The sequence below is a fragment of the Molossus molossus genome, unplaced genomic scaffold, assembly GCF_014108415.1.
Source record: "Molossus molossus isolate mMolMol1 unplaced genomic scaffold, mMolMol1.p scaffold_m16_p_2, whole genome shotgun sequence".
Taxonomy (NCBI): Eukaryota; Metazoa; Chordata; class Mammalia; order Chiroptera; family Molossidae; genus Molossus; species Molossus molossus.
The window spans coordinates 13,749,015-13,776,122 of NW_023425355.1; the positions used below are offsets into that span (position 1 = coordinate 13,749,015).

The 27,108-nt window shown below is 36.4% G+C and overlaps 1 protein-coding gene across 5 annotated transcripts in view; it reads right to left on the reverse strand.

Annotated features, from left to right (window-relative positions):
- The window catches only part of CHM (CHM Rab escort protein), a 166,312-nt gene extending 153,674 nt beyond the window's left edge, over positions 1–12,638 (reverse strand). For 2 of the 5 annotated variants that reach the window (XR_004960572.1, XM_036270812.1), the window contains exon 1: positions 12,569–12,638. Coding sequence is in view for 4 of the 5 variants with exons in the window: in XM_036270812.1 (XP_036126705.1) it covers positions 12,569–12,617 (49 nt within the window). In the remaining variant the exon portion in view is untranslated. The remainder of the gene's footprint in view (positions 1–12,568) is intronic. The other 3 variants (XM_036270815.1, XM_036270816.1, XM_036270813.1) reach the window with 2 other exon arrangements.
- Positions 12,639–27,108: the final 14,470 nt, after the last annotated feature.

Here is a 27,108-nt window from a genome sequence, read left to right on the forward strand (position 1 = left end):
TGACAGCCATCACGTGAGGAGTTCCTAAGGTGTTGGTTGGTAACGTTCTTTTTCTTTAGCTGGATCATACTTACAGGCCATTCACTTTATTATTGTTCCCTGAACTAAATAAAAGCACATATATACACACACACAGTTCATTTGTACAATATTTTATAATAAAAAAAAATCTGTGGAGCAGATCATGGACCACATTGTAAGACTGCTGACTCCACCGGTCATCCAGCCTCTTTTGAGATGTTGGGGCTCTTTAATACACAACATTTATATTATTTTCAAGTTTTACTATGGCAAGCAGCTTTAAAATAGATGTTGTCACCCTTGTAGCTTTTTACCCATGTTAAATGATTTTCTTGGAATAAATTTTCAGATCTGTAGTGTGAGGGAATGAACAGATCTTCAATTCTTAGTACAAAGTGTCATATTACTGCTAAAGTGCTGTCCATACATATGGACTGAACACAACTTCATCGCCAATTAGCTATTGCTCTTTTAATTTAATGGTTTTTTTTATTATTAGGTTATTTTGCATTTGATTCTTAGTAAGAAAAATATTTCCAAGTTTGTTGACTATTTGTATCACCACTTCCCTGTTGACATTCTCTGCCCATTTATCTATAGAGATACTGAGATTTTTCATGTAAAATTTAATGGTTCTCTTTTTACATTAGTCCTTTGCTATGAGTTACAAATACTCCCATTCTATTTTCCTTTTACTTTTAGTTTGCTATTTTTCACAGTAGGTACTATAACATTTTTATATTTTACTTTTTTTTTCTTTATTGATTTTAGACAGAGAGAAAGGGAGAGGGAGAGGGAGATAGAAACATCGATGAAAGAGAACATCGATTGGCCGCCTCCTGCATGCCCCCCACTGGGGATCGGGCCCACAACCTGGGCATGTGCCCTGACCAGGAATCCAACTGGTGACCTCTTGGTGCATGAGTCGATGCTCAACCACTGAGCCACACTAGCCAGACTTACCTTTGTTTTTTGAGATTTCAACAGGGAAAGTTATCTAGTCAATCTCACTTATAATCTGAAAATGCAACTTCCAACAAGGAAATATTTTTTGGCTATCAAGTTAACAGTACTTAAGAATAAGGCATTCATAGCCAATGCTGAAGGAATATGGGGAGATAAGCATTCTCATACTCCGATGGTATAAGAATGGCGAACTTTGATTGGCAAACTTTCCTTAAGGCAACTCATCAGTACAAATGAGAAGCGTCACTGAACCACCCTCTAAAAATTCAGGGTCACACCCGGAAGGTGTGGCTCAGTAGTTGAGCATCAACCCATGCACCAAAGGCTGCCGGTTCAATTCCCAGTCAGGGCACATGCCCAGTTTGTGGGCCAGATCCCCAGTGAGGGGTGTGCAGGAGGCAGCCAATCGATGTTCTCTCTCATTGATGAGTCTATCTCTCTCTCCCTCTCCCTTCTTTTCCCTCTAAAAATCAAAAAAGAAAAAAAAAATTTTTTTCAGTCTGGCCAGTGTGGCTCAGTAGTTGAGCATCGACCCATGCACCAGGAGGTTGCTGGTTCGATTCCCAATCAGCACACATGCCCAGGTTGTGGGCCTAATCACCAGTGGGGAGCATGCAGGAGGCGGCCAGTTGATGTCCTCTCTCATCAATGTTTCTATCTCTCTCTCCCTCTCACTTCCTCTCTCTCTAAAATTAATAAAAGAAAAAAAATTTTAGCCCTGGCCGGTTTGGCTCAGCGGTTAGAGCATCCACCTGCGGTCCGGAGAGACCCGGGTTCGGTTCCCGCTAAGAGCGCGTACCTCGGTTGCAGTTTGTCCCCGGCCCTGGTTGGTCGTGCGGGTGGCAACCACTCGATGTGTCCCTTTCACATCGATGTTACCCTCTCTCTCTCTCTCTTCCTCTCTCTCCCTCCCACTCTATCTGTGCAAAAAATGGAAAATGTTCTCGGGTGAGGATTAAAAAAAAAAATTTTTTTTAAAAAGAAAAATTTCTTTTAATTCACAGTCACAATTACAATTCTAGATATTTAACCTAAGGAAATAATTAAATATGTACAAAAGATTTAGGTACAACCTGTTCATCAAAGCATTAGCTTATAAAAGTGAAAAACTAAAAACCTTAAATGGGGAAAAAAAGTTGTTTGTGTAAATAAATGACAGGGCATCTGTAGAAAATATTTTCTAAGTATCTATTTAAAAGGGCATTTAATATTTTTAAATGACATAATCATAGAAACGGAGAACAGATTAGAGGTTGCTGGACTTGGAGATGGGGGAAGGAAGAAGGTGTCTGTGACTATAAAAAGGTACCATGAGAGATTCTTATTATGAAACTTTTCTGTATCTAAATGTGGTGGTGTTCACACCAATCTACACACGTGATAAAGCTGCACAGAACTAAACACTGACACAGACACAAGTACATGTAAAACTGAAATATGAATAAGGTCATCGGGTAAGGTCAATTCCCTAGTTATGCTATAGCTGTGCAAGATGTTACTTAATATTGGGGAAAACTGGGTGGAACAGATACAAGATCTTTCTATATTATTTCTTACAACTGAATGTGAGTCTACAGTTATCTCCAAATAGAAAAGTTTTTTTTAAAAAGGACACCAAGGAAGAACATTTGGTTGACTTGGAATAATGTTTGTGACATAGTATGAAGTGAAAAATATCAGGTTTCAAAACACCATCTACAATAACCTACACTTTTATAAATATAGAAAAGTATGCATACATCTATACGCATGAAGTGAGAAAAGGTTTGGAGTATATACATAAAAGTGTTGTTATTTGTTAATGACAGGGCCCTTTAAGGAAAAAGATATTACCATGTCCACTCTGTCAGTTAAGATGTATCCACTGTAAGTGCTGACAATTGTTGAAAACTACAGGAACCAAAAAAACAGTAAACAAAGAAAAATAAATAAATAAAGAAAAGCTTCATAAACAGGACAAGTCCCATATTTGATCTTGAAAATTTAATGTGCAAGTGAAGAAAACTAAAGAAAAAAATATTTTATATATATGTACATACACACACACACGTGTGTGTGTGTGTGTGTATAATGGCAAACCCCAGCATGAACAAACAGCCTATAGGTCATTTTCAGCAATGACTTTATTTCAGTGGAAAATTATGTATCTTGGAATCAATTAATAATTCCTAGGGAAATAAATTATCACTTGAAATATGACTGTATTCTCTGATCCAATTTCTTGCCATTACTTTAGTGACTGTAGTTTTTTGTTTGTTTGTTTGTTTTTTGCCTAGTTTTAAAGGATACACAAAAAGGTCATTCTGTTCACCTTCATCAAAAGGCTTCTAAGATGACTCAGATGTCATGATGCTATCAATAAGGAGTTTAACACCTCAAGACATTGTTGACATCAGGTTTTGATGTCAACAGTGGTAACACCAAATGAAGCAACTGCTAACTGCTAAGCTAGAGCACACTAATCTAATCTTGATAGTATATGGTATTTTTTCACTTGGAAGAAACCAACAAGCTCAATCTAATACCTCAGCTTTAACCAAAGGAACTCCAGCCTTAACAGTCTGACCTAGGTCAAACTTAACTAAGCTTTAGGTTGCACATTTGTAAAATGGAGAAAGCGTTTATCTACCACAGACAGAGTTATCATGACAATCAGATGAGATAATACATTTAAAGAGCTTAGCACTGTATTTGGCATATAATAAATGCTAGAAAATATTTTTCATATATTTAACAGTGAACTACAGGTACTGAAATTAATAATTGTCATTTGGCTTAGACAGCTCATGCCAAAGTAACATAATTCCTAGGAAAATGAGAATTAGAACTCACAACTCAACATCTTCCTGATATGCCTGATACCTGTATGTAAAAAACCCTTTTCCTCTATGCTTTAGCTTGTGTCACCTTTTCCATAATTATTTTAATCCTGTATAGAAAAGTAGTTTAACAAATGTGCAAATTTCAAACAGATATATGATCAAAAAAAAAAAAGACTAAAAATGCTAATAACTAAGCCCATTGTAACTCAACCTGAACTCTGGGCTAGACAGATAAAGATATGTAAGAACACTACTCAGAAAAAAAAAAAAAAAGTAGATGTTGGCACTTTTTTAAATGTGATATAAACCAAATCAGTCAGAGTATGACATCACCCACTTAAGCTCTTGGTCAAACCCAGTATAAGATGAAAGATTTATCCTAAGCACCACTGGCCAAGTTGCCCCCAGTCCCTTCTAGTCCCTTCTGTCTATTTGCAAACTGTTTTTTAAATAGTCTCAATATGAAAACATGAGAGCTCTCATAGCCATGGATGCTTTGAGAAATCAATATCTGTGATAAATTATCATCTCTCACCTTTCACACTGCCATTTAATAAGATTATTAGAAAAAGACAATAAATGAATCTTTCGAAGTATCTATACGTTCTTGGCCACAATAAAATATCAAATATATATATATTTGTATATATATATGTGTGTATATATATGTGTGTGTGTATATATATATATATATATACACACACACACACACACACACATACACATAAACCAAATCAGTCAAAGAGTATGACATCACCCACTTAAGCTCTTGGTCAAACCCATTTATATATATATATATAGACATATATATATAGATATATATATATATCTATATATATATAGTTTTGTAATATATCTAAATATAAAGTGGGAACTGACGGTGATTTTTAGTCTACTGTACTTCTAAAACCATTTACATACAAAGCAAGCACAGCCTAACTTTTCAGTTAAAAGACTGCACTGAAACTGAATAGCAGATAATTTAGCGTGAGCAACAGGTCAATTACATGAAATTGTAATTGTTTCTGTGCATTGGGATTTTATGTTAAACATGAGAATGTGATGGTGAGCAGCCATGTTTGATTTTAATTGCGATAGCCCGAGTTATCCAAAACATCGTGAGAACACCGGAGAAAATGAGGAAATGACATGAGGCTTGGGAAATGAAAGTGATGCTTCAGAGGGAACTCTGGTAACAGATGCAGCTCCCATTGAGGAATTGGCTCAAACTTATGATTTACAGGGAAGGGTAAGCCTCTCCCAGAGAGTCTTGTCCAGAGGCAGAGAACTCCCTTTAATTTTGTAGGTATTTGAGCAGAAAAAAAAAAAAAAAAAAAAAACATACTCTTCCATCAATAAATACCTGAGAACTGCTAAGCATTTTTCATAACAGCAAAGTCAGGAGGCTTTCTTTAGCTCCTTCAGCATTCTAACAAGGAAGAATTTCATGCTATGCCCCAAATGAGATAAATTTGTTCAAAATCTTTAGGCAAAACAAATGACAAATAATGCAAGCTGGGGAACAAAACAGAATAAGAGAAAATATAGAAAACCTACAAACCACCAAACAAAAAATCTGATAGAAATAGTAGTAATAGACACACATACAGATGTTTCCCACCAAGAGGCCAAAGGGCTCTCCATGGAAAACATGAACTCTTCCTGGGAAGTACTCCTCTATGGTTTTATGGGCCATGAAAATCAACTACAATTTCTGAGCATCCACTAAGCATTTTACAGAAATTTATTCATTGAATCATTATTTAGAGATGTAAACACTGAAACCTGAACATTAAAGAACACCAGAGATATTGCTGATTCAATCCCAGGCTGTCTGATTTCCAAGCTACAGTTTCAATCACTATATTATGCTGCTGAAATGAGATACATACATGTCAAAATAAATAAAGTGTATGGATGGTACTACATTTGTAAAACTAAAGGACTTTTGAAATACCATTTTCATTGTTACACTTTAAAACATTCTGCCCCTAGCAACCCCCGGAAAATGTATACATAGATATGCATACATTATAGGAAAAGGAAAATTCCAGAGATTTCCTGTCCTATGATCTGCATGCAAATCCCAACCCTGCCTGTGTGATCTGGGGCAAGTGGCTTTCAACTTCTCTGGCCACAGATACTATCTCATTAAATCTTAAGCACAGCCATGTGACTCATCTGATTTCTTTTCGCTCTTCTTATCTCTGTTTTATATGTGAGGAAACTTGGTAAGGTGAAATAAGGTGCCCAAGGTTACAGAACAGTAAGTGGCAAAGTTAGAGCTCAAGTCTGTGTCTAGAACCCGGTTTGGTGTTCTAGCCACCATTTCTCACCGCCAAGCTCCTGAGACCTGGTGCATCACTCAGGCAAACTCACAGTTTTCAGGATGCTAGTTGAAAGCCTACAGGAGGCTTAGGCAGTGTGGCTCAGTAGACTGAGCATCATTCCATGAACTGAGAGGTCCCAGTTCCATTCCCCGTCAGGGCACATGCCCAGGTTGTGGGCTCAATCCCCAGGATGGGGCACGCAGGAGGCAGCCGATCTATGTTTCGGTCTCACATGGATGTTTCTCTCTCTCCATTCCTGTCTCAAAAAAAAAAAAAAAAAAGAATAAAAACATATATTTTTTTAAAAAAACAAAGCCTAGCCCTGGCCAGTTTGGCTCAGTGGTTGGAGCGTTGGGTTCAGTTCCCGCTAAGGGCACGTACCAAAAAAACAAAGCCTATAGGACCTGAAGCCTAGCTCTCTTCTGCTGTTTCTTTCTCTTCCCATACTCTCTCCTTCCTCTTAGAAACCTTACTAAGGCAATGTAAACATTTGCAATTCAAGGGGAAGTTTATGCAAAGCTTGAAAACTGCCCAGAGCACCCCACAAAGACCTGGGAATCTGCCTCCCACTCTTTGTATGAGATTGTGCTGCTACTCTGGCAGCATGATGTAGTGCAGTGGGTAGTTTTGAGAAAGTTCTTTCTGAACTTTTTTCTTTATCAGTATAATCTTGTAAGGTTGTTGGGAAGGATAGAAGTGATAAATATTCAAGGGCAGAAGGTAGAACCTTATTAATTGATGGCAGTTATTTACCCTGGCAGCAGGGTCTAATAGAAAACATACTGGGAGTCAGGAGTCCTAAATCTATTACTCTCTCATTCTGTGACCTTGGGCATGTGAGGCACTGTCTCTAGATAGACTGGGTGATCTCTACGGACTCCTTTCATTTTTAATATCTGCTTTTAAAAATGAAAGTAGCCCGGCTGGTGTGGCTCAGTGGTTGAGCGTCAACCCACACACACCAAGAGGTCGCCAGTTCAATTCCTGGTCAGGGCACATGCCCATGTTGTGAGTCCGATCCCCAGTAGGGGCATGCAGGAGGCAGCCAATTGATGTTCTCTCTCATGGATGTTTCTAAGTCTTTCTCCCTCTCCCTTCCTCTCTCTAAAATCAATAAAGAAAAAAAAATTAAATGAAAGTAATAAATGCTGTTTTAAAAACAAACTGGACAGAATTAAATGACGTAAAAAGTGAAAGACCCCTATCTTTCCCTAGTTAATACATTCCAGAGGTAACACTTGTTACCATTTTGTGTCTTTTCATTGTTTCCGTGTATTTTAAATATCTATAGGTATATGTAAATATATGTATATACAGGGTGGGGCAAATTAGGTCTACATTTGTTCCTATGAAAAATAATACAATAATTAATAAATAATACAAAAATGAACTGTTTCACGTACTGACAACTGTAAACCTACTTTTGCTCCACCCGTATATATAGATATGTGTACTTCACACAATCTATTACACACATATGAACTGTTTCATAAAACTATACTCATCCTTACTACATGGAACACATTCTGAGATAGTCTATTCTACATTTTTTTGTAATGCTGGAATTGATTGCATGACCCAAAAATAGGTGGCATCTTGCAATAAAGAAAAAAACTCTGCTCTAGACCATGGATCCATGGATGTTTGGAAATACAATTAGAGAAACTACATATAGGCTTCCTGTAAGAGGATTAAATGAGATACACATAAGGGAAATCACTTGGCAAGAGTCTGGCACAAATAGGTATTTGGTAAATATCAGTTCCTCTGACACCTCCTGCAATATTCCTATCCCCCAATGTTTAAAGACATGTAGCTACTCCAACCAACATAAGCATTATAGTCAATGGGTTGCCAGCCAAAGGCTAATTCTTTTAACATTTTTGATTCTCGACCAACATCAAGAAATGAAGCTGTGCTCCCTACATGATAAAAGCATCTTATCATTTTCCCAAATATGTTTTCTTATGAGCCATTTTGACAATTTTGTAAAGGATATTAAACTCTGACTTGACTTCTTATAAGGACGGTAGGGAATCTAGCCTTTACTCAAGGATCCAGAGTCATGACTACGCTCACACGCAGTGGTAAATTTTAGAGCTGGTAGATGCTTACCTTAGAGGTCACCTAATCAAATCTCTCACTTTGCAGATGAATAAAATGATATCCCAAGAGATTATGCAATTTGCCCAAAGTCACTCAGTAGGAAGGTCAGGTGATTCCCATTAAGCCACATCACCACCATCTACTAACGCACTATGCTGAGCCTATCTAGCAAGGTAGGGTTTAGGAACAATACCCCTTGTAATTTCCATGTGTGTTATTTTGATTCTCTTCTTTCTTTCCCCATAATCTTTAGCAATAAGACTCTTAAAAAGGATTTATGTGTTTATCCTCCACAAAATAATTTTAAGCTAGTCTATTCCACAACCCATCTTAGGGGAAGGAGTCCAAAATATTATGTGTGTGGTGTACTTTAGAAAAGAAAGGGATGCAGATTGAGGCTCTCTGTGGCCTCCAGAAAGCAAGAAGTATGCAATAAAAGGCCCACATTGGCTTATGAATAGCTCTGAGAATGTAACTGTAAGGCACCATAAGCAGTTCCTTAAAATAGGCTATACAGTAAATTGCACAAGGTCAGGGACTAGGTTTTCAGTAAAGGGGGGTGAAAACACTGACAAATGAATGTTTGTCACTACACTAAACAGTCCCAGGCCATCATACTGTTTGATGTAGGTGTGCATTTTAGATGTTAGACTCTTCCCTTTATCATAAAAATACTTATTTCTACTAACAACCCCCCCAAACACAATTTTTGCAAAAGCTGATAACATTCCCTATATCTTCTAATAGGATGCTTCTAATATACTGAGAATACTAGAATAATTTCTAAAGTAAGAATTAAAATGCCCTAAGTGAGCCCTGGCTGGTTTGGCTCAGTGGTTGGAGAATTGGCCCACGGACCAAAGAGTCATGGGTTCAGTTCTGGTCAGGAACATGTACCTTGGTTGCAGTTCGATTCCTGGCCCTGGCGGAGGTCATGCAGGAGGCAGCCAGTCGATGTGTCTCTCTCACATCTCTTTCTCTCTTTCTTTTTCTCTCTCTCTCACTCTATCTGAAGATAAATGGAAAAATATCCTCAGGTGAGGATTTTAAAATAATAATAAGCCCTGGCCGGTTGCTCAGTGGTTAGAGCATCAGCCTGTGGCCCAAGGGGTCGCAGGTTTGATTCCGGTCAAGGGCACGTACCTCAGTTGTGCTTCAATCCCCGGCTCTGGCTGGGGTCATGCAGGAGGCAACCGATTGGTATGTCTCTCTCACATATATGTTTCTCTCTCTCCCCTCCCGCCAACTCTATCTGAAAATCAGTGGGAAAGTGTCCTCAGCTGAGGATAAATAAATAAACAAATAAAATAATAATAATAATCATAAAATGCCCTAAGTGAGAGCCTAAGGGACTGCCCTATATAAGAAGCATGTCGATGTTATCACATTCTTGTAACTTCCACCTTGCCTGCCCTCCTGTTGAGTTGTTGGCTCTGCTGCACACTGGAGATTACACAGGTTGCCAGATAAGTCACCTCCAGTGAGGTGTTATGTTACTGGGACTATTTTTAACATGAAACCAATGATACTGCTCTACAATCCACAAAATTATCATTCAAATGTCCTTTTAAATTGCAAACTGTCATGAAAATGACAACTGTGTACCCAAACTTAAAGGCCACTTTCTATTTTTGTCCTCTCCCTTGAGACTCTAGTTGGTTCTCCTTCCTTATTCCATTTCCATCTATATTTTCCATGGTTTAAGCACTTTATCTTAATCTTCCGCCTTTAGGTATTCCAGAGATATTTCCTGTATTTTGTAACCAGAAGGAAATGGGTTTAACTAAGAAAATACATACATAACTTTATTTTCCCATAATCTCTCTAAAATGTGATCATAAGGAAAACCTTGTATTATGAAAAATGGGGCAAAAAAAACACAAATTAATCAAGGTCAGAGGGATTTAAAATATTTTCCACAGATGATTTTACTTGATGAGTCCATTGTCTGTTAATGACTTTTTAACTAGAACTAAATCTGCTAAAAGAAAAATTACTTCTCATAGCCTATTCATGTTTTTGATACATGCATGATCAAGTCTGCTTTTGTCAGTAAAACTGAAGCTATGAAACTGCTTTTGCTATGATTTACTCAAGCCAGTACATTTAGTAAAACAAACAAAGCTTAAAGGCTACTTTCAGCATACTATTTCGGAAATGAAATATTCCAAACACATTAAAAATAATTCCAATTAACTAATGATTGGAATTATTGGAACCATTTATTGAGGAAATAACTTTTATCCAATTTTTCCACTTTAACATATCTAAAAACAAAGCTTCATAACATAAATTCAAGCAATGTGCTTGATAAATTCAGAATATGGTCACAATTAAGTGATAATGAAAAACTTAATTTTTTAAGGTTAACTTCAAATAACTTCTTCCCATACTTTTAGTAACATTTACTCTCACTAAATAAGTCTAAAATGAATCTTTTTCCAGATACCAGATGCCTTCTGATACACTTTTATGGATCCTTCACAGCACCTCTCTCATGACATACTCCAGCATGACAGATATAGTCCATATTACAAACTTATTCATAAGGCAGAATATTTATTATAAGAATTAACAGCATTTAATAATAAGATTTAGCAGTCCGATCAATTAATTTTAAATCCAAATAAAAAAAATCACTTAACGATTCATAAAAAATTTTTAAACCCCTCAAGTTCCTAGGTAACAAAAAGAAAAGCAATAATATAGAACCCAAGTATGGTATAACTACTGTAAAGTGGATGTTGTTCTGAGTTTTAGGATAAACTGGAGAGAATAAATGAATCGTCTATTGGCTTCTTCCAATACCTGTTCATAGCAATTACAGACAAGTTATCTGCAGCCATACAGTTTTCAGGATGGGAATCAACACGCCCTTACTATGCTGAGAACAATTACCCAGGTCCACCTAGAATCAGAGAATTTTTGGTTAGGTATCACCTGAAAGACTAATTTATCCTCCCTGTATTCAAAAACAAGGAAACTGAGGCTCAGATAAATTCAGCGCCTAGCCCTAGCAAGTCACACAGCTAGTTAGTTAATAGCCAAGCAAGGTCTAGAATCAAGTTTCCCCAATTATTTCTACTAATATGAGTTAACTAGGAGGGTCAGAACCACTGATTTTCCTTCTGGGATGGGATGGGCCTTTGGAAATCTACCAGCTGTGTGATCTTGAGCAAACTGCAACCTTTCCAAAGCCCCTTTCCTCTTCTGTAAAGTGTAGAGAATACCTACTCTAACAAGGTTGTTTTGAGGATTTCATTCGGCAATTGGCAAATAACAAGCATTCGAAAACTGGTAACTATTTTTTGACTCCTGCCCTGGAAACATGGCTGCTCCTACTGTTTGAGAAGACAAGAAACTGAATTCAATAGCACAATGGACAAGATGTCATCCACCAGAGCTTCTCCGGCCTACCACATTCTGCAGACAGTAGGAAACCCCACCCAACAATCTATTTCACCCCATCTAAAACCCATTCTTTACATTGTTAAGAAAAACAAAATGCCAACTGCTGCCAAATGACTTCTGCCATGTGTTGTATGTTGAATTTGTCAACTAGAAATTGCAGAGGGGTTTCTGGCTCCACCCAAAACATGGAAAATAAACGGTGGGACAAGGGAAGATAAGATCACACACCTGCACTGGAACTCACTGAAGCTTGTTCTCAGCTCCTTTAGTTGTGAGTAGGTAGGTGTGTGGTAGGAAAGAAAAGCTTTTCCTTCTGCACCATAAAGCAGGAATAATGGCTCCCTCAAAAAATACAATTGCCTAGACTTCTCCACACAATAGAAAAGAATCTGTTTCCTCGCCCTAGTAAATTAAAACACACACGGGTAACAACTGAGCATCTTTTTCAAAAAACTGAGGATTCCGCTGTACTGCACCATATGACTATATAAATATATGAAAATTTCCTATGAAATGGCGAGACAAAATGATGGGAAATATCACCTTGAAATCAACAAGGAATCATGTCATGCCCAAGACGTCTCCATTGATAAATTCCCAACCCTCCATTCTCATGACACTGCAAACCCACCTCCCTCTAAGGAAATTACAGGAATCACCCGCAGTAACCAACCTCAGCATTCGGCATCGACCAGATCGACCCCTACTCAAATGGCGCTAAGCACCGCGGGTCCCAAGCCCCTCCCTGGAGCTGCTAAGTCCCGCGCTGTATCCAGACTACCTCACTTCCTTCCAGTCCTCCCTCCCACGCTCAACCCCTGACATTTGTCGCCAACCCTTGCCCCTGACAGAGAAGGTAGGAACAGACAGACTTCCTATACTTTGTCAGGCAAGGACCAGAGCCACACATACCCGTCCCTATTACGATCACATCAAACTCCGAAGGGAGATTATCCGCCATCTTGACAGGAAACGTGTCATGTGACTAGTGCTTGTGAAAATGAGATCAAGTTAGGCATTGCCCTTTGAGAAACCGGAAAGGGAAGCGGTGCATTCTGGGTATTGTAGTCATTGGGCGGCGGATCCAAGTAGGCGGTTACGACAGAATATTTGAAATGTTTGCGCGAATGTTAAAAGCTGAATTCATTTTCCCGTCTGAGTGCAGTAGCGCGTTTAGCCTGGAGGTTTGGGATAGAAAAGAGATGTTGATTTTACTACGATGGGTAGGATGAATGTGGGGAGACGTGTGTACCCCTTGACGATGATCAAGCAAGAATGGTTAGGAGACAAAGACGACGGAGAGAAATTGAAAAGGGATTGCTCATTGAACAAAGGAAATTTTCATCCTAGCCTGCAAACCGTTTCCGCAGTGTGTCTGTACTTTTGATTTGGCCCCCGAAGCGTAATTTTTCACACCAATACTTTCAAACTATATGCTGCATCTTTTTTCGTCTCTATGTCTCCCCCAGGAAAGCCCAGGAGAACCCTCTCGCTCTGGTTTCGCCAGAATGAAACCCTCGTCGCGTCTGTATTTCTTCTAGTCAGTCCAAACAACCATCCTGGCAATATAGATTTGAAAAATTAGCCTTGTTTGACAGAAGTAAAAAAATAAAATAAAAAAATAAAAAAAGATATGAAAGCATAGTAGTTGCATGATAAGGGTGTATTGATTCAGAATCTGATTCTATACATACAGAGTCCATACAAGGTTCTTCCGATAAGTTACTGCACAAATGATCGAGGTAAAATGGCCTTTATATTACAGTGATTAAAGTAATTGTATTTGTCTACTAGATAGTCTACTCCAAGCAGCCAATATAGCTCTCTTAAGTATTTTGAAGGTCAACCTCCGCCCACTGCGGACACCCACCCCGTTTTATACAATGCTTTGGTGTCTGACAATACCAAAGCAAAAAAGAGTGCAGAGAGTGAGAAAAGGTATTTTTTGATCCCAGAAATTCATTGTGTAGTTATTTTACAAGAGTTTCAAAATAATTCAGAGACAGAGTGCAGTAGGGACTTTCCCTTACACCATCTGTCCTCTGAGCTGTTTGTGATTCCCTAGTCACTCTGTTGTTCCTTCAGTGTGGAATGAACTTCCCATTCTCTATTAGCATTGATCCCCGAGATTCAGCTTGGCTTTCACCATCTCCTCCTTTCATCTTCTCCCTATATTGATTAAAATTCCCTCCATAGTGTTACCACTCTCTCATAACCTCCCCTATTGCACTGAAAGTATTTGCACTTATACTGGTTCCTATACAGTACACATATCCCCACACATACTCACAAAAATATACACCCACATATACAACACCCAAAATTATAAGCCCCGCATGACAAGGACTGTGCCTTATTTATCTTGTTACTTCCTATATCTAACATAAGCCTAGGGCATAATAATAATTTAATAAATGTTTGCTGGAAACAGGGACTGAGTCTTCACCTTTATAATCTGCTGACCACTGTGATGTGTCATATTTTAAAGGCACTCAATATATTTGTTACTTTACTAAAGTTCCATGAAAAGTCTTTAAATTTGTATTTTACTATTTTTGCTTCATTTGGTTTAATCACTAGCAACATTGTACATGAGTATTATCAGAACTGAAGCAAGTCTTATCTGTGTGATCTGTGAAACTCTTAATACCACCAGTGGAAATGAAAATTAATAGTTTTCCCAGTAAACACAAGAAACTTTCCAAAATCTCTTCTAACAGTGAGACGCCATAGATGGGTGGTTAAAAACATGATAAATAAAAGTATTCTATTTCACTTTGGATATGTATGTGTATGTGCACACACGTGTGTGTGTGTTCTAATTTTCAGTTTTCTTTAAATATTCACTGAGTACCTATTATGTGCAAGGCACTAATTTAGATACTGTGATTACAGCAATGAATGCAATGACAGAGACAAAAATAATCAAAACTTTGTCATCATAAAGTTTACATCCGGTAGGATAAAACAAAATAAACAAATATTCAGTAGTGCTAATTTTCCAATCTTTTGCCCAAAATTTCTAAACCCTTTTTTACTGAGGCACGAGCCTCAGAAATAAAAAATTGCCAGCATATATTTTTCTGTTCTTTCACTGAAGTTATCACATCCTCTCTAGGCATGGAAAATTTTTGTAAAAATTAAAGCCTCTGCATGGTATTGTCAAAATACCTCTTTTTTCAAACGTATTTCTGTAAAATTTTTTTGCAAAGTAAAGATAAATATAAGAGTTGATAATTTCAGTAAAATAGCTTAAAGTAAAGCCATTTAATTGTCCCGCATTTACTATTATAGGAAACTATACTATTATTCTAAGGATATCTATTTTTGAGAACTGAAATATTCTAGTTGGCTAAGTCACAATAAAATGAGATGATGGATATCTACAAATTGACTACCCTACTAAATAACTGTGACACTAATTTTGTACTTAGTGATTTCCTGAGTTGAAAAAACAAACAAACATAATTACCTGAATATTTACCTTTTTTCAGAAGTTTCTTCAACTATGGGATGTGATGGATCATCTTTTTACAAACCAGTAACTTAATGGTCTTTATTTTTGGTCTTTCCTTTGACTTCCAGATCCATATATCCAACCCCTTACTAAATATCTCTTCTGAGCATATTCAATACTGAACTCCTAAACATTTCAACCTAACTCCCAGACCTATTTTCCCAGTGTTCCTTACCTTAGAAATGGAACTACCTTCTAATCAGTTACTCAAGTCAAAAACTTAAGAATCATCCTTGATATAACATTCATTTTCACCCTTACACCAATTCATCAGCAACTCTTGGCAGGTTTATCTCAAAGATATATTATAAGTATATCCACCTCTCATTCTGGACTGCCCCCATAATCTCTTACCTAGACAATTACTATAGGTCCCAGGTGGACTCCTTATTTATGCTTGCTTCTCTCCAGTCCACTCTCCACACTGAAAGTAAACTTTTAAAAGTTCACATCTGATCATGTCTTCCTCTACCTAAATCCTTCATGATTTCCCATCGTTCTGAAAATACACTCACAAAGTTTAATCATTGTCTAAAAGGCCAAGCTGAATTCTCCATTCTCATCTTGTATCATTCACCCGTTTCTCTCTAAGTTCCAGCTATCTTGCCTCTTCTTCATTTCCTCTAATAGTCCATGCTCCTTCCTGCCTCAGGGCCTTCACACGTGTTGTTCATGTGCCTGAGGTGCATTTTTAACCTTTTTTCCCCTTTCTCCTAGCTCAATCCTACTCATTTTGCAGTTCATTAAAAACATCAAGTACTCTGGCAAGTCTTCACTGAGTCCACAGTTTAGCTTAGGTCTCTTATCACCCTATCCCGCTCCTTTTCATGATTAGAAATATCAAATACTTATTTCATACCTGCCATTTTCTAGAAGATAAGTTCCACAAATGCAAGGACTGTGCCTATATTATTCATCATTTTATTCCCAGTATATAATTTAGTGCCTGCCTGGCACATAATAGATACTCAAAAATATCTGCTCAAAGCCCATGTCTGGGTACATAGCCTAAGCGATAAAATCCCTATCTTGAAGATATAGCTGCACTCCCATGTTTATTGCAGGCTTATTCAGAGTTGCCACGATGTGGAAACAACTTAAGTGTTCATTGACAGATGAATTAATAAAGAAAATGTGGTGTATACATATAATGGAATATTATTCAGCCTTAAGAGGGAAACCCTGCCATTTGCAACAACATGGATGAATCTGGAGAACATTATGCTAAGTGAAATAAAACAGACACAGAAATATAAATATCACATGATCTAACTTACATGTGGAATATTTTTGAAAAATTAAGTTGAATTCAGATTATTGAATGGTGGTTACTAGAGGCTGGGGGGTAGGGAAAAGGGGAAATGTTGATCAAAGTGGACAAGATTAAATTATAAGATGAATAAGTTCTGAAGACTTAATATATGGCATGGTGACTAATAATGTATATACTTGAAATTTACTAAGATTGTAGATCTCAAATGTTCTACACACACACACAGTCACACATACACATAATGGTAACTATGGGAGGTGGTGAATATATTAATTAGATTGTGGTAATCATTTTACACTGTATAAATATATCAAAACGTTGTGCTGTACACATTAAATGTATAAAATTTTTATTTGTCAAAAATAAATAAAATTTCAAATCTACTGAGTTAATGGATGAATAAGAAAGTATAGGACATCTTTAAGAAACAACATAAGTACTGTTTTAAATGGGAATAAAATTTGTTGATTACCCAGTAAACTTCTTTCTTCAGCTGGTGTTGTGTTTATAATTGAACAAGTAATGCACATGTGGTTAATTTAAAAATCCAATCAGCACAAAAGGTCATACAAAGACATTAAGTCTAATAAGTCTCTATGTTCTCCCTGCCCCCCAAGTTGTCTTCCCCAGAGATAAGCACTGTAATCCATTTCTTGTGAATCCTGGTAGTGTGTGTGTGTGTGTGTGTGTGTGTGTGTGTGTGTGTAGCAGTAATCCCTTTCTTTTTAGACACAAAAGGTAGCATGCTATAAAACATTATTCTTCACTTTACACCTTTATTTTTCATTTAATATATTTGGGAGATCCTGTGTTCTCAGTATATATAAGGAAGGATGCCTCATTTTTAATGGTTTCCTATAATTCCTTTATATGGATATGCCATGATTCATTTAATTTTCCTCTATTGATGGATATTTGTTTGTGTGTTTTTTTTCCCCTAGTGTTTTGCTACTACAAATGATGCTGCAATCAACACTCTTTTCTTAGAGAGACAAGATAAGATAATGGTTATGAGTTCGAACTGTTGTCCAGACTTCCTAGGTTTGAGTCCCAGTTCCATTATTTGGTTTCATGGTTTCAGATAAGTGACTTAACCTCTCAGAACCTCAGTTTCCTCATCTGTAAAATGGCAACAATGATGTTACTTACTTTCCAAGATGGTTATGAAGGAAAAATAAAGTATTTAGAACTATATTTGACTGGTAGTAAGCAGTCAGTATATTCTGTTGTTAGTAGTAGTAGTGACAGTAGTAGTCATTGTGAGCATGTGGAAGACACCTACTTTCACGTATCAGACTGACAAAAATAAAAATATTTGTTGACCACAGTATTAGTAAAGGAGTGGGGAGCAGGCATACTCGTACACTGCTAATGGAAGTGGAAATTGATACAATTCCTTTGGAAGGTGATTTGGCAATATCTGTCAACGGTCTAAAGGCATATACTTGGTGATTTAGCATTTTCTATTTGGAATTTATCCTAAAAACTGGTGAACATTTAATTTTTTTTTTCTTTTTTTGGTATATGCCCCTAGCAGGAACCGAACCTGGGACTCTCTGGTCCGCAGGCCGACGCTCCAACCGCTGAGCCAAACCGGCCAGGGCAACATTTAAGTTCTTATTTGCAATGATATAACACCATATTGATAATTTTAATATTTTTCTGACCTTTGGGTTTAATTATTTTAATATTGATTGATTGATTGATTGATTGATTGATTGATTTTGAGAAAGAGAGAGAGAGAAAGATCAATTTGTTGTTCTACTTATTTACTAATTAATCGTTTGCTTCCCATATGTGCCCTGACCAGGGACTGAACCCACTATCTTGGTGTTTCAAGACGATGCTCTAACCAACAGAACTACCCGGCCAGGGCCTGACCTTTGGAGTTTAAATCCATGTGACCAAAAAGTAACTCTTTGTACTAAAATTATTTTGACTGTATGGTACTGCTATGCAGTAACATAGCATAGATAATCTGTTCTTAAATAAAATATAAATTATTTCCCTCCAGAATGGCTTGAGAATTGAACATATAAACATATTTAGGAAAAGCTTATATAAATACAAAGATCAAACAAGTTAATAGTAGGAGGATAGAAATCTTTGTTCACAAAAGTATCCCAAACATCTAGAGAAATACCTATAATTGAATAGGAACCCAATAAAATATGTCTTGAATGCTGAAAGACTAGTGATGTGTAATATTCACCTGGAAAATCCCTTTCAATGCCATGTTCAACCTTTTCCAGAGTGTGTTCTGGGGAAATATAATTCTGCAGAATATTAATAGGAGTTTCATGATAAAATATATTTAGAGGTCAATTAGTTAAATGGTTTCTTTACTGAAGGACTCTTCAAGTCTTTTATAATAAATATACATGTGAGCTATGAGAATTTCAGAATAACTTTTTAAACCACTGAATACTCTTTGGGAAATACTAGCCTGGATTACTGGTCTGACACAGAATGATATTTCTTATGTTTTCATAGGTGATATTACCTTATCATCAGTAGAACACAGCAAAAAATTTTCTAGGAGTGGTAATGGGCCATATGGATCAGAATTATTATACATTCTTCCCAGATGTCAGTGTTATTAGTATTGTTTATGATCCAGTAGTCACATAATTTTACACATGCACACACACTCACACACACACACACACACACATCACAAATTGAATTCACTACCATGAAATGTCATTTTTACCATATTGTAAACAATCAAACTCACCAGCACTGGTTTTCTAGTATAAACTAAAGTAAGAGTGGTGTGAGATAAACCATGGATACTCTGAGTTCTTTCAGGTTAAGGGAGTATCTTAGAAAATAGTTATGTTTGTATGAATGTATATCTTTTAACACCATAAAAAACAAGCAATAACAGTTCAGGAAGTAGATTAGCAACACCTTATGACAAGTTCCGGATTACAGAGGAAATTTTTTAAATGTAGAACTAGTGTTAGAGCTTGTTTTGCATTAAAAACATTTTTGTCTCTAAGCCTGTGGTCATAGTGGTAATAAAAATTTACAAGCACAAGTACTCTGGACAATAAATCATAGCTAAAAATGGAGAAAGTCCAGTCTGCTGAAGAATAACCTATAATTACATGAAATAGTACTTTTATGAACATACACATGCTTTGAGGAGTTTTACAGTATACCCAGATAAAGTCAATTTAGACGTTTTCATTTCAAATATGTACAAATATTCCATCATACCATTTTCTAGTGTATAAAATTCAAGTTCTTTGAATTCATGTTCATTACCATGTCTAAAAGATAATCAGTGTCATGACAGCAATAATTTCCACTACATCAGAAATAGGTTTTAGCCCTGGCCGGTTTGGCTCAGCGGTTAGAGCGTCGGCCTGCGGTCCGGAGAGACCCGGGTTCGGTTCCCGCTAAGGGCACGTACTTCGGTTGCAGTTTGTCCCCGGCCCTGGTTGGTCGTGCGGGTGGCAGCCACTCGATGTGTCCCTTCACATCGATGTTTCTGTCTCTCTCTCCCTTCCTCTCTCTCCCTCCTACTCTATCTGAACAAAAAATGGAAAAATATCCTCGAGTGAGGAGAAAAAAAAAAAAAAAAAAGAAATAGGTTTTAAGTGCTAGTTTTAGAAACAAAATGATTATTTGTGCTAGCTATTGTGTTTGCCAGTTTCTTCAATACAGAAATATTTAGAACACACCTGCATTTTTCATAGTCTTTGCAAAACAAAATAAAACAATACATGGTGAATAATTTTGTGGGAATTTTATGAACCTTTACAGAAAGTCTTGCTGTTCTTGTTTCAGCTGTTTAATTGTAATGTCATAGTAACAGAAAGCAGCATACCCAATTCTGCATGGATGAATAAGCACATTGAATAAGGAAGATTTAACAAAGTAAATCAAACACTGGATTAAACATTTTCTGCATAACAGACCACAAAATAAGCATTCATTTCACCAATGGATCCTTGGCATTAGAAGCAAATAGAAGTGCATACCAACATAATTAAACTGAATATTCAGTGGCCTGATTGCAAAACTTCCCTATATTTTATCAAACTAACATCTAGTTAATTAGACTTGTCTAAATATATTCAAACACACACATTGAAAAGATTAAGTGTAAACACTATTCATTTGCATTTCATCATTCAATAAATTAGTTTTCTTCTGTTTTATTATTCCCAAAGTTTGAATATAGTAAATTTTTTGTATGGTTGCACAAAATAAAAAGCTCACAAACACACGGAAATCTGCAGTATGGGATGGTTTCACATTTAATGGTATCTGATTTTTAATTTTTGATAAGAAAAAAATGTTAAAGAGATGTTTATGCTAAGTGAAATAAATCAGACAGAGAAAGACAAATACCATATGATTTTACTCATATGTGGAATCTAAAAAACAGAATAAACAAACAAACAAAACAGAGCCAAACTTATAGACACAGAGTACATTTTGATGGTTGCTGGATGGGAGGAGGACTTGGGGGAATGGGTGAAAAGGAGGAAGGGATTAAGAGGTGCAGACTGGAAGTTGCAGAGTAGTCATAGGGACGTAAAGTACAGCATAGGAAATATGGTCAATAATATTGTAATAACTATGTATGCTGCCAGCTCGTTACTAGATTTATTGAGGTTATCAATTTGTAAGTTATATAAATGTGTTGTACACTTGAAACTAATAGCATATTGCATGTTGACTATAATTTAAAATTATTTTAAAATGAAATAGATATTTAATTTGCTGACAAAACTTCACATCAGAATCTGTAACAGGGCTATTCTTGGTTTAAATTGTAAACGTTCTATAGTTTGTACTAGTAGTAGTCTCTCCTTTGATTTGTGTTTGATTTGTACAGTTTGATTTTACTATAGTACATTCATGTTTTACTTCAATACAAAGGCATATTTAATTAGTCTTTATCAGGAAATGATGGAATAACCTGAGATTCAGAGCTTTTTTTATCATCTCTAATCCTCAAACCTTAATAAACCTTAATAATGGTTTATTAAGACTTTATATGACTCACATCATTAAGAATAGAAACAATCATTTTATGTTTGGACTAACTTTGTGACAAGTTTGAATATAAGGACATCATTTGAACTATATTTCATTTTAGATATACGTATGCAATAAGCTTTTGGAATTAAATATATGAAATGCCTACTAAAAAGCAGGAATTGTCTCTGTATTTATGTAGTACCAATGTCACCATTGGTACTATATCTTCTTGTGGAAGCTAGATCTCCTACACCACTACCAAAAGGCAGTAGTCATGTTTTAAATGCCAGTTACTTCAAGTCTCTAACCACAGTTGATTGGAGGACAAAGGGAAAAGCTGACCCAAAACAATCCTGGCTACACACCTAAAACTAATATCATAACGTATGTCAACTACAATGAAAAATAAGCTTTTTAAAAACGAGCAATCACCCTGGTCGGTTTGTGCGTCAGCCTGTAGTCCAGAGAGATCCAGGTTCGGTTCCCGCTAAGGGCGCGTACCCCGGTTGCAGTTTGTCCCCAGCTCTGGATGCGTCGTGTGGGTGGCAACCACTCAATGTGTCCCTTTTATGTTGATGTTTCTCTCTCTCTCTCTCTCCCTCCTACTCTATCTGAACAAAAAATGGAAAGATGTCCTCTCATGAGGACAAAAAAATAAAAATGAGCAATCATGGCTTGCAAAGATTTATGCCTAGACTTGAGCCGTTTTTGTTTTTTTTTAAATGATTTTTTTTTTTTTTTAGAGCGAGGAAGGTAGAGACAGGTAGAAACATCAATGTGAGAGAGAAACATTGATCGTCTGCCTCCTACCGGGGATCGGGCCCTCAACTCAGGCATATGCCCTGACTGGGAATTGAACTGGGACCTCTCGGTCCATGGGACAACACTCAATCCACTGAGCCACACAAGCCTAAGAGCCCTGTTTTAAAAAGATAACGTGGGCCAATCAGATTTTGTTTTCAGGAAATTCTTTAAAAATGACATACATAGAAGATGCAATATAACAGAAGATGAAAGAAAGTATTGAAAATTGTCTTGATGTAAAGTGGACTGGAGCAGACATTATGTGAAGCATTCATCTTGTTTACGATCATGATCAAATACCTGAAGAAGTCAACTGGTAGGGAGAAAGGAGAGTAAATGAGATCATTGGAGAGAACAGAAGTCATGAGAGCAAAAGCAAGTTCCTGCTTTGTGAGAGAAGAAGTGGATTCTATCCCATGAAGATTGGCTGTATTTTGTTTTTATTCTCAATTCCTGCAACCTCTTATATCCTTACAATAATATCTCCTTTTCTTCAGGCAACCTCGGGTGAAATTGACATACAAGTTTAAGAAGCACAGAGTCTCAAACAAGATGAACCCAAAGAGGCCCACACCAAGATACATAATTAAAATGACAAAAGTTAAAGATACAAAGAAAGACAGTTGGTTATCAACAAGGGAGCTCCCATGAGGCTATCAGTTGATTTCTCAACAGAAATACTTCAGGCCAGAAGGGACTGGCATAAAATATTCAAAATTATGAAATGCAAGGACCTACAACCAAGACTCCTCTACCCAGCAAGACTCTCATTTAAAATTGAAAAAAAAAAAAAAACCAAAAACAAAAGGGGTTCATTACCACCAACCCATATTACAAGAAATGTTAAAGGGCCTTCTTTAAGAAGAAGAAAAATAAAACCAGAGAGAGGACCATAGGTATAAAGAATAAAATGGGCCCTAGCTTGTTTGGCTCAGTGGTTAGAGCTTCGGCCTGCAGACCAATGAGTCACAGGTTCAATTGCAGTCAAGGGCAAATACCTCGGTTGTGGTTCATCCCCAGTTCTGGTTGGGATCATGTGATGGGGCAACCAGTCTATGTGTCTCTCTCACATTGATGTCTCTATCTCTCTCTGTCTCACTCTCTCTCTCCCTGTCTCCCTCTCTCCCACTCTCCCACTCTATCTAAAGATAAATAGAAAAATATTATTAAGTGAGGATTAAATTTTTTTAAAGAATAAAATGGCAATAAATAAGTCACTATCAATAATTATTTTCAATCTAAATGAATGAAGTGCTTCAATCAAAAGACAAGGTAGCTGAATTGATAAGAAAACAAGACCCATATAAATACTGTCTACAAGATATCCACATCAGAAAAAAAAGATACATGCAGATTGAAAGTAAAGGGATAGAAAAAGATGTGCCATGCAAATGGAAACAAAAAATAAATAAATAAATAACTGGGGTAGCAATAGTTATACAGACACAATACACTTCAAAGCAAATGCCATAATAAGAGACAAAGGACATTATATGATGTTAAAGAGATCAATCCAACAAGAGGACATAAGCCTTGCAAACATATATGTATCCAATATAGGAGTACCTAAATATATTTTTTAAATCTTGATAAACACAAAGAGATTGACAATAGTGCAGTCATAGTAGGGGATTTTAACACACTATTGACATAAATATACAGACCTCCTAGACAGAAAATCAACAAGGAAACAACAATCTTAAATGACACACCAGCTCATTAAATCCATTAAATAAATGGATTTAATTGTTATCTTAAGAGTATTTCACCCCAAAGCAGCAGAAAATACATTCTCTAGGATAGACAATATGTTAGGACACAAAACAAGTCTTAATAAATTCAATAAGTTGGAAATTATATCAAGCACTTCCTCTGACCACAATGGTTTGACACTAGAAATCAATTACAAAAAAGAACTGAAAAACACACAAACACATGGTGGCTAAGTTACATGTTAGTAAACAATAAATAGGTCAACAAGAGATCAAGGAAGAAATCAAAAGTTAACTTGAGACAAATGAAAATGAACACACAACCCAAAATATATGGGACACAGCAAAAGACGTCCTAAGAGAGAAATGCATAGCAATATAGGCCTACCTCAAGAGGCAAGAATAATCTCAAATAAACAATTTAACCTTACACCTAAAAGAACTAGAAAACAAACAAAACTCATAGTAAGTAGAATGAGATAAATAACAAAGATTAGAGTGGAAACAAATGATAGCGAGACTAAAAGAACAATACCAAAGATCAATGAAACCAAGAGCTAGTCCTTTAAAAAGATAAACAAGATTGACAAGCCTTTTACCAGGCTCATTAATAAAAGGGGGGGGGGGAGAGGACCCAAATAAATAAAATCAGAAATAAAATATGAGAAATAACGACTGACACCACAGAAATACAAATGATTGTAATAAAATATTTTGAACAACTATATGCCAGAAAACTAGACGACCTAGGCAGAATGGATAAATTCCTAGTCATACAAACTCCCAAAAGTGAATCAGGAAGAATCAGAAAATTTGAATAGATCATTTACAACTAATGAAATTAAAAAACCCCGGAAAACAAAAGTCCTGGACAGGATGGCTTCACAAGTGAATTTTACAAAACATTCAAAGAAGAACTAATACCTTTCCTTCTCAAACTATTACAAACAATTCAAAAGAAAGTAAGACTTACAAGCTCTTTTTATGAGGCCAGTATTATCCTAATTCCAAAACCAGGTGAAGACACTACAAAGAAAGAAAATTATAGACCAATATCCCTGATGAACATACATGTTAAAATCCTCAACAAAATATTAGCAAAGCAAGTCCAGCAATACATTAAAAAGGTCATTCACCCTGACCAAGTGGGATTTATTCTGAGTATGCAAGGTTGGTACAATATTCACAAATCAATAAATGTGATACATCACATTAACAAAATTAGAAATAAAAATCACATGATCATATGATGCAGAAAAAGCATTCAGTAAAGTCCAGGACCCACTTATGATAAAAACTATCAGCAAAGTGGGAATAAAGAAAACATACCACAATATACTAAAGGTCATGTATGACAAGCCCATAAGCTACATCATACTCAGTGCCCAAAAACTAAAAGTGTTTTACTTAAGAGTAGGAACAAGACAGGAATATCTGCCTTCACACTCTTATTCAATATAGTACTGGAAATTCTAGCCACAACAATCAGACAAGAAGAAAAAATAAAAGTCATCCAAATTGAAAGGAATAAGTAAAACTGTCATATGCAGATGACATGATACCGTATATAGTAAACCCTAAAGACTTCACCAACAAAAACTACTAGAAATGATCAATGAATTCAGTAAAGTAGCAGGATACAAAATTAATATTAAAAAATCAGTAGCATATTTATACACTAATAATAAACTATCAGAAAGAGAAACCCAGAAAACAAGCCCATTTACAATTGTAACACAAAATAAGGTACCTGGAATAAATTTAATCAAGGACATAAAAGATCTGTACTCAGAAAATTATAAGATACTGAAGAAAGAATAAGTGGAAGCATATGCTATGTTCATAGATAGGAAGAATAAACACCATTAAAATGTCCATACTCCCCAAAGCAATCTATAGATTCAGCACAATTGCAATCAAAATACCAATGGCATATTTCACAGAACAAGAACAAATATTCAAAAATATATATGGAACCACAAAATTTCTAGAATAGCATCAGCAATCTTGAGAAAGAAGAACAAAGTTGGAGGTATCATGCTACCTGATATCAAACTGTACTATAGGTCATAGTAATCAAAACACTATAGTACTGGCATAAAAACAGATCAACAAAATGAAATAACCCGCTGACTGGGAGAACATATTTGTCAATGATATATCTGATAAGTGGTTAATATCCAAAATTTATAAAGAACTTACATAACTCAACAAGAAAATAACAAACAATCCAATTAAAACATAGGCAAAAAACCTGAATAGACACCTCTCCAAAGAGGACAGACATACAGATGGCCAACAGACATGTGAAAAGATGCTCAACATCACTAATTATCAGAGAGATTCGAATTAAAACCACAATGAGATATCACTGCACACCTATCTGAGTGTCTATCATTAATAAATCAACAAACAACAAGTGTTGGTGAGGATGTGGAATAAAGGGAACCCTCATGTACTAATGGTGGGAATGTGGACTGGTACAGCCACTGTGGAAAACAGTATGGAATTTCCTTAAAAAATTAAAAATGAAGCTGCTTCATAACCCAGCAATTCCACTTCTAGGAATTTATCTGAAGAAATCTGAAACATAAATCAGGAAGAATATATGCAATCCTATGTTCATAGCAGCATTACTTACAACAGCCCAAGTTCCCAACAGTAGATGAGTGGATAGAAAAGCTGTGGTGGACCTGGCCAGGTGGCTCAGTTGTTTGGAGCATCCTTCCATCCACCAGAAGTTTGCAGGTTTGATTCCTGGTCAGGGCACATACCTAGGTTGCCAATCTGCTTCCCAGTCATGGTGTGTACAGGAGGCAACTGATCAATGTTTCTCTCTCACATAGATGTTTCACTATCTCTCTCACTCCCCTCCTCTCTCTCTAAAAATTAATGAAAACATATCCTCGGGTGAGGATTTAAAAAAAAGCTGTGATACATTTAGATAATGGAATACTACTCAGCTATCAAAAGAAGGAAATCTTACTTTTTGCAACAGCATGGATGGACCTAGAGAGTATTATGCTAAACGAAATAAGTCTGTCAGAGAAAGATAAACACCATATGATTTCACTTATATGTGGAATCTAATGAACAAAATAAATAAACAAAATAGAAACAGACTCACAGATACAGAGAAACACTG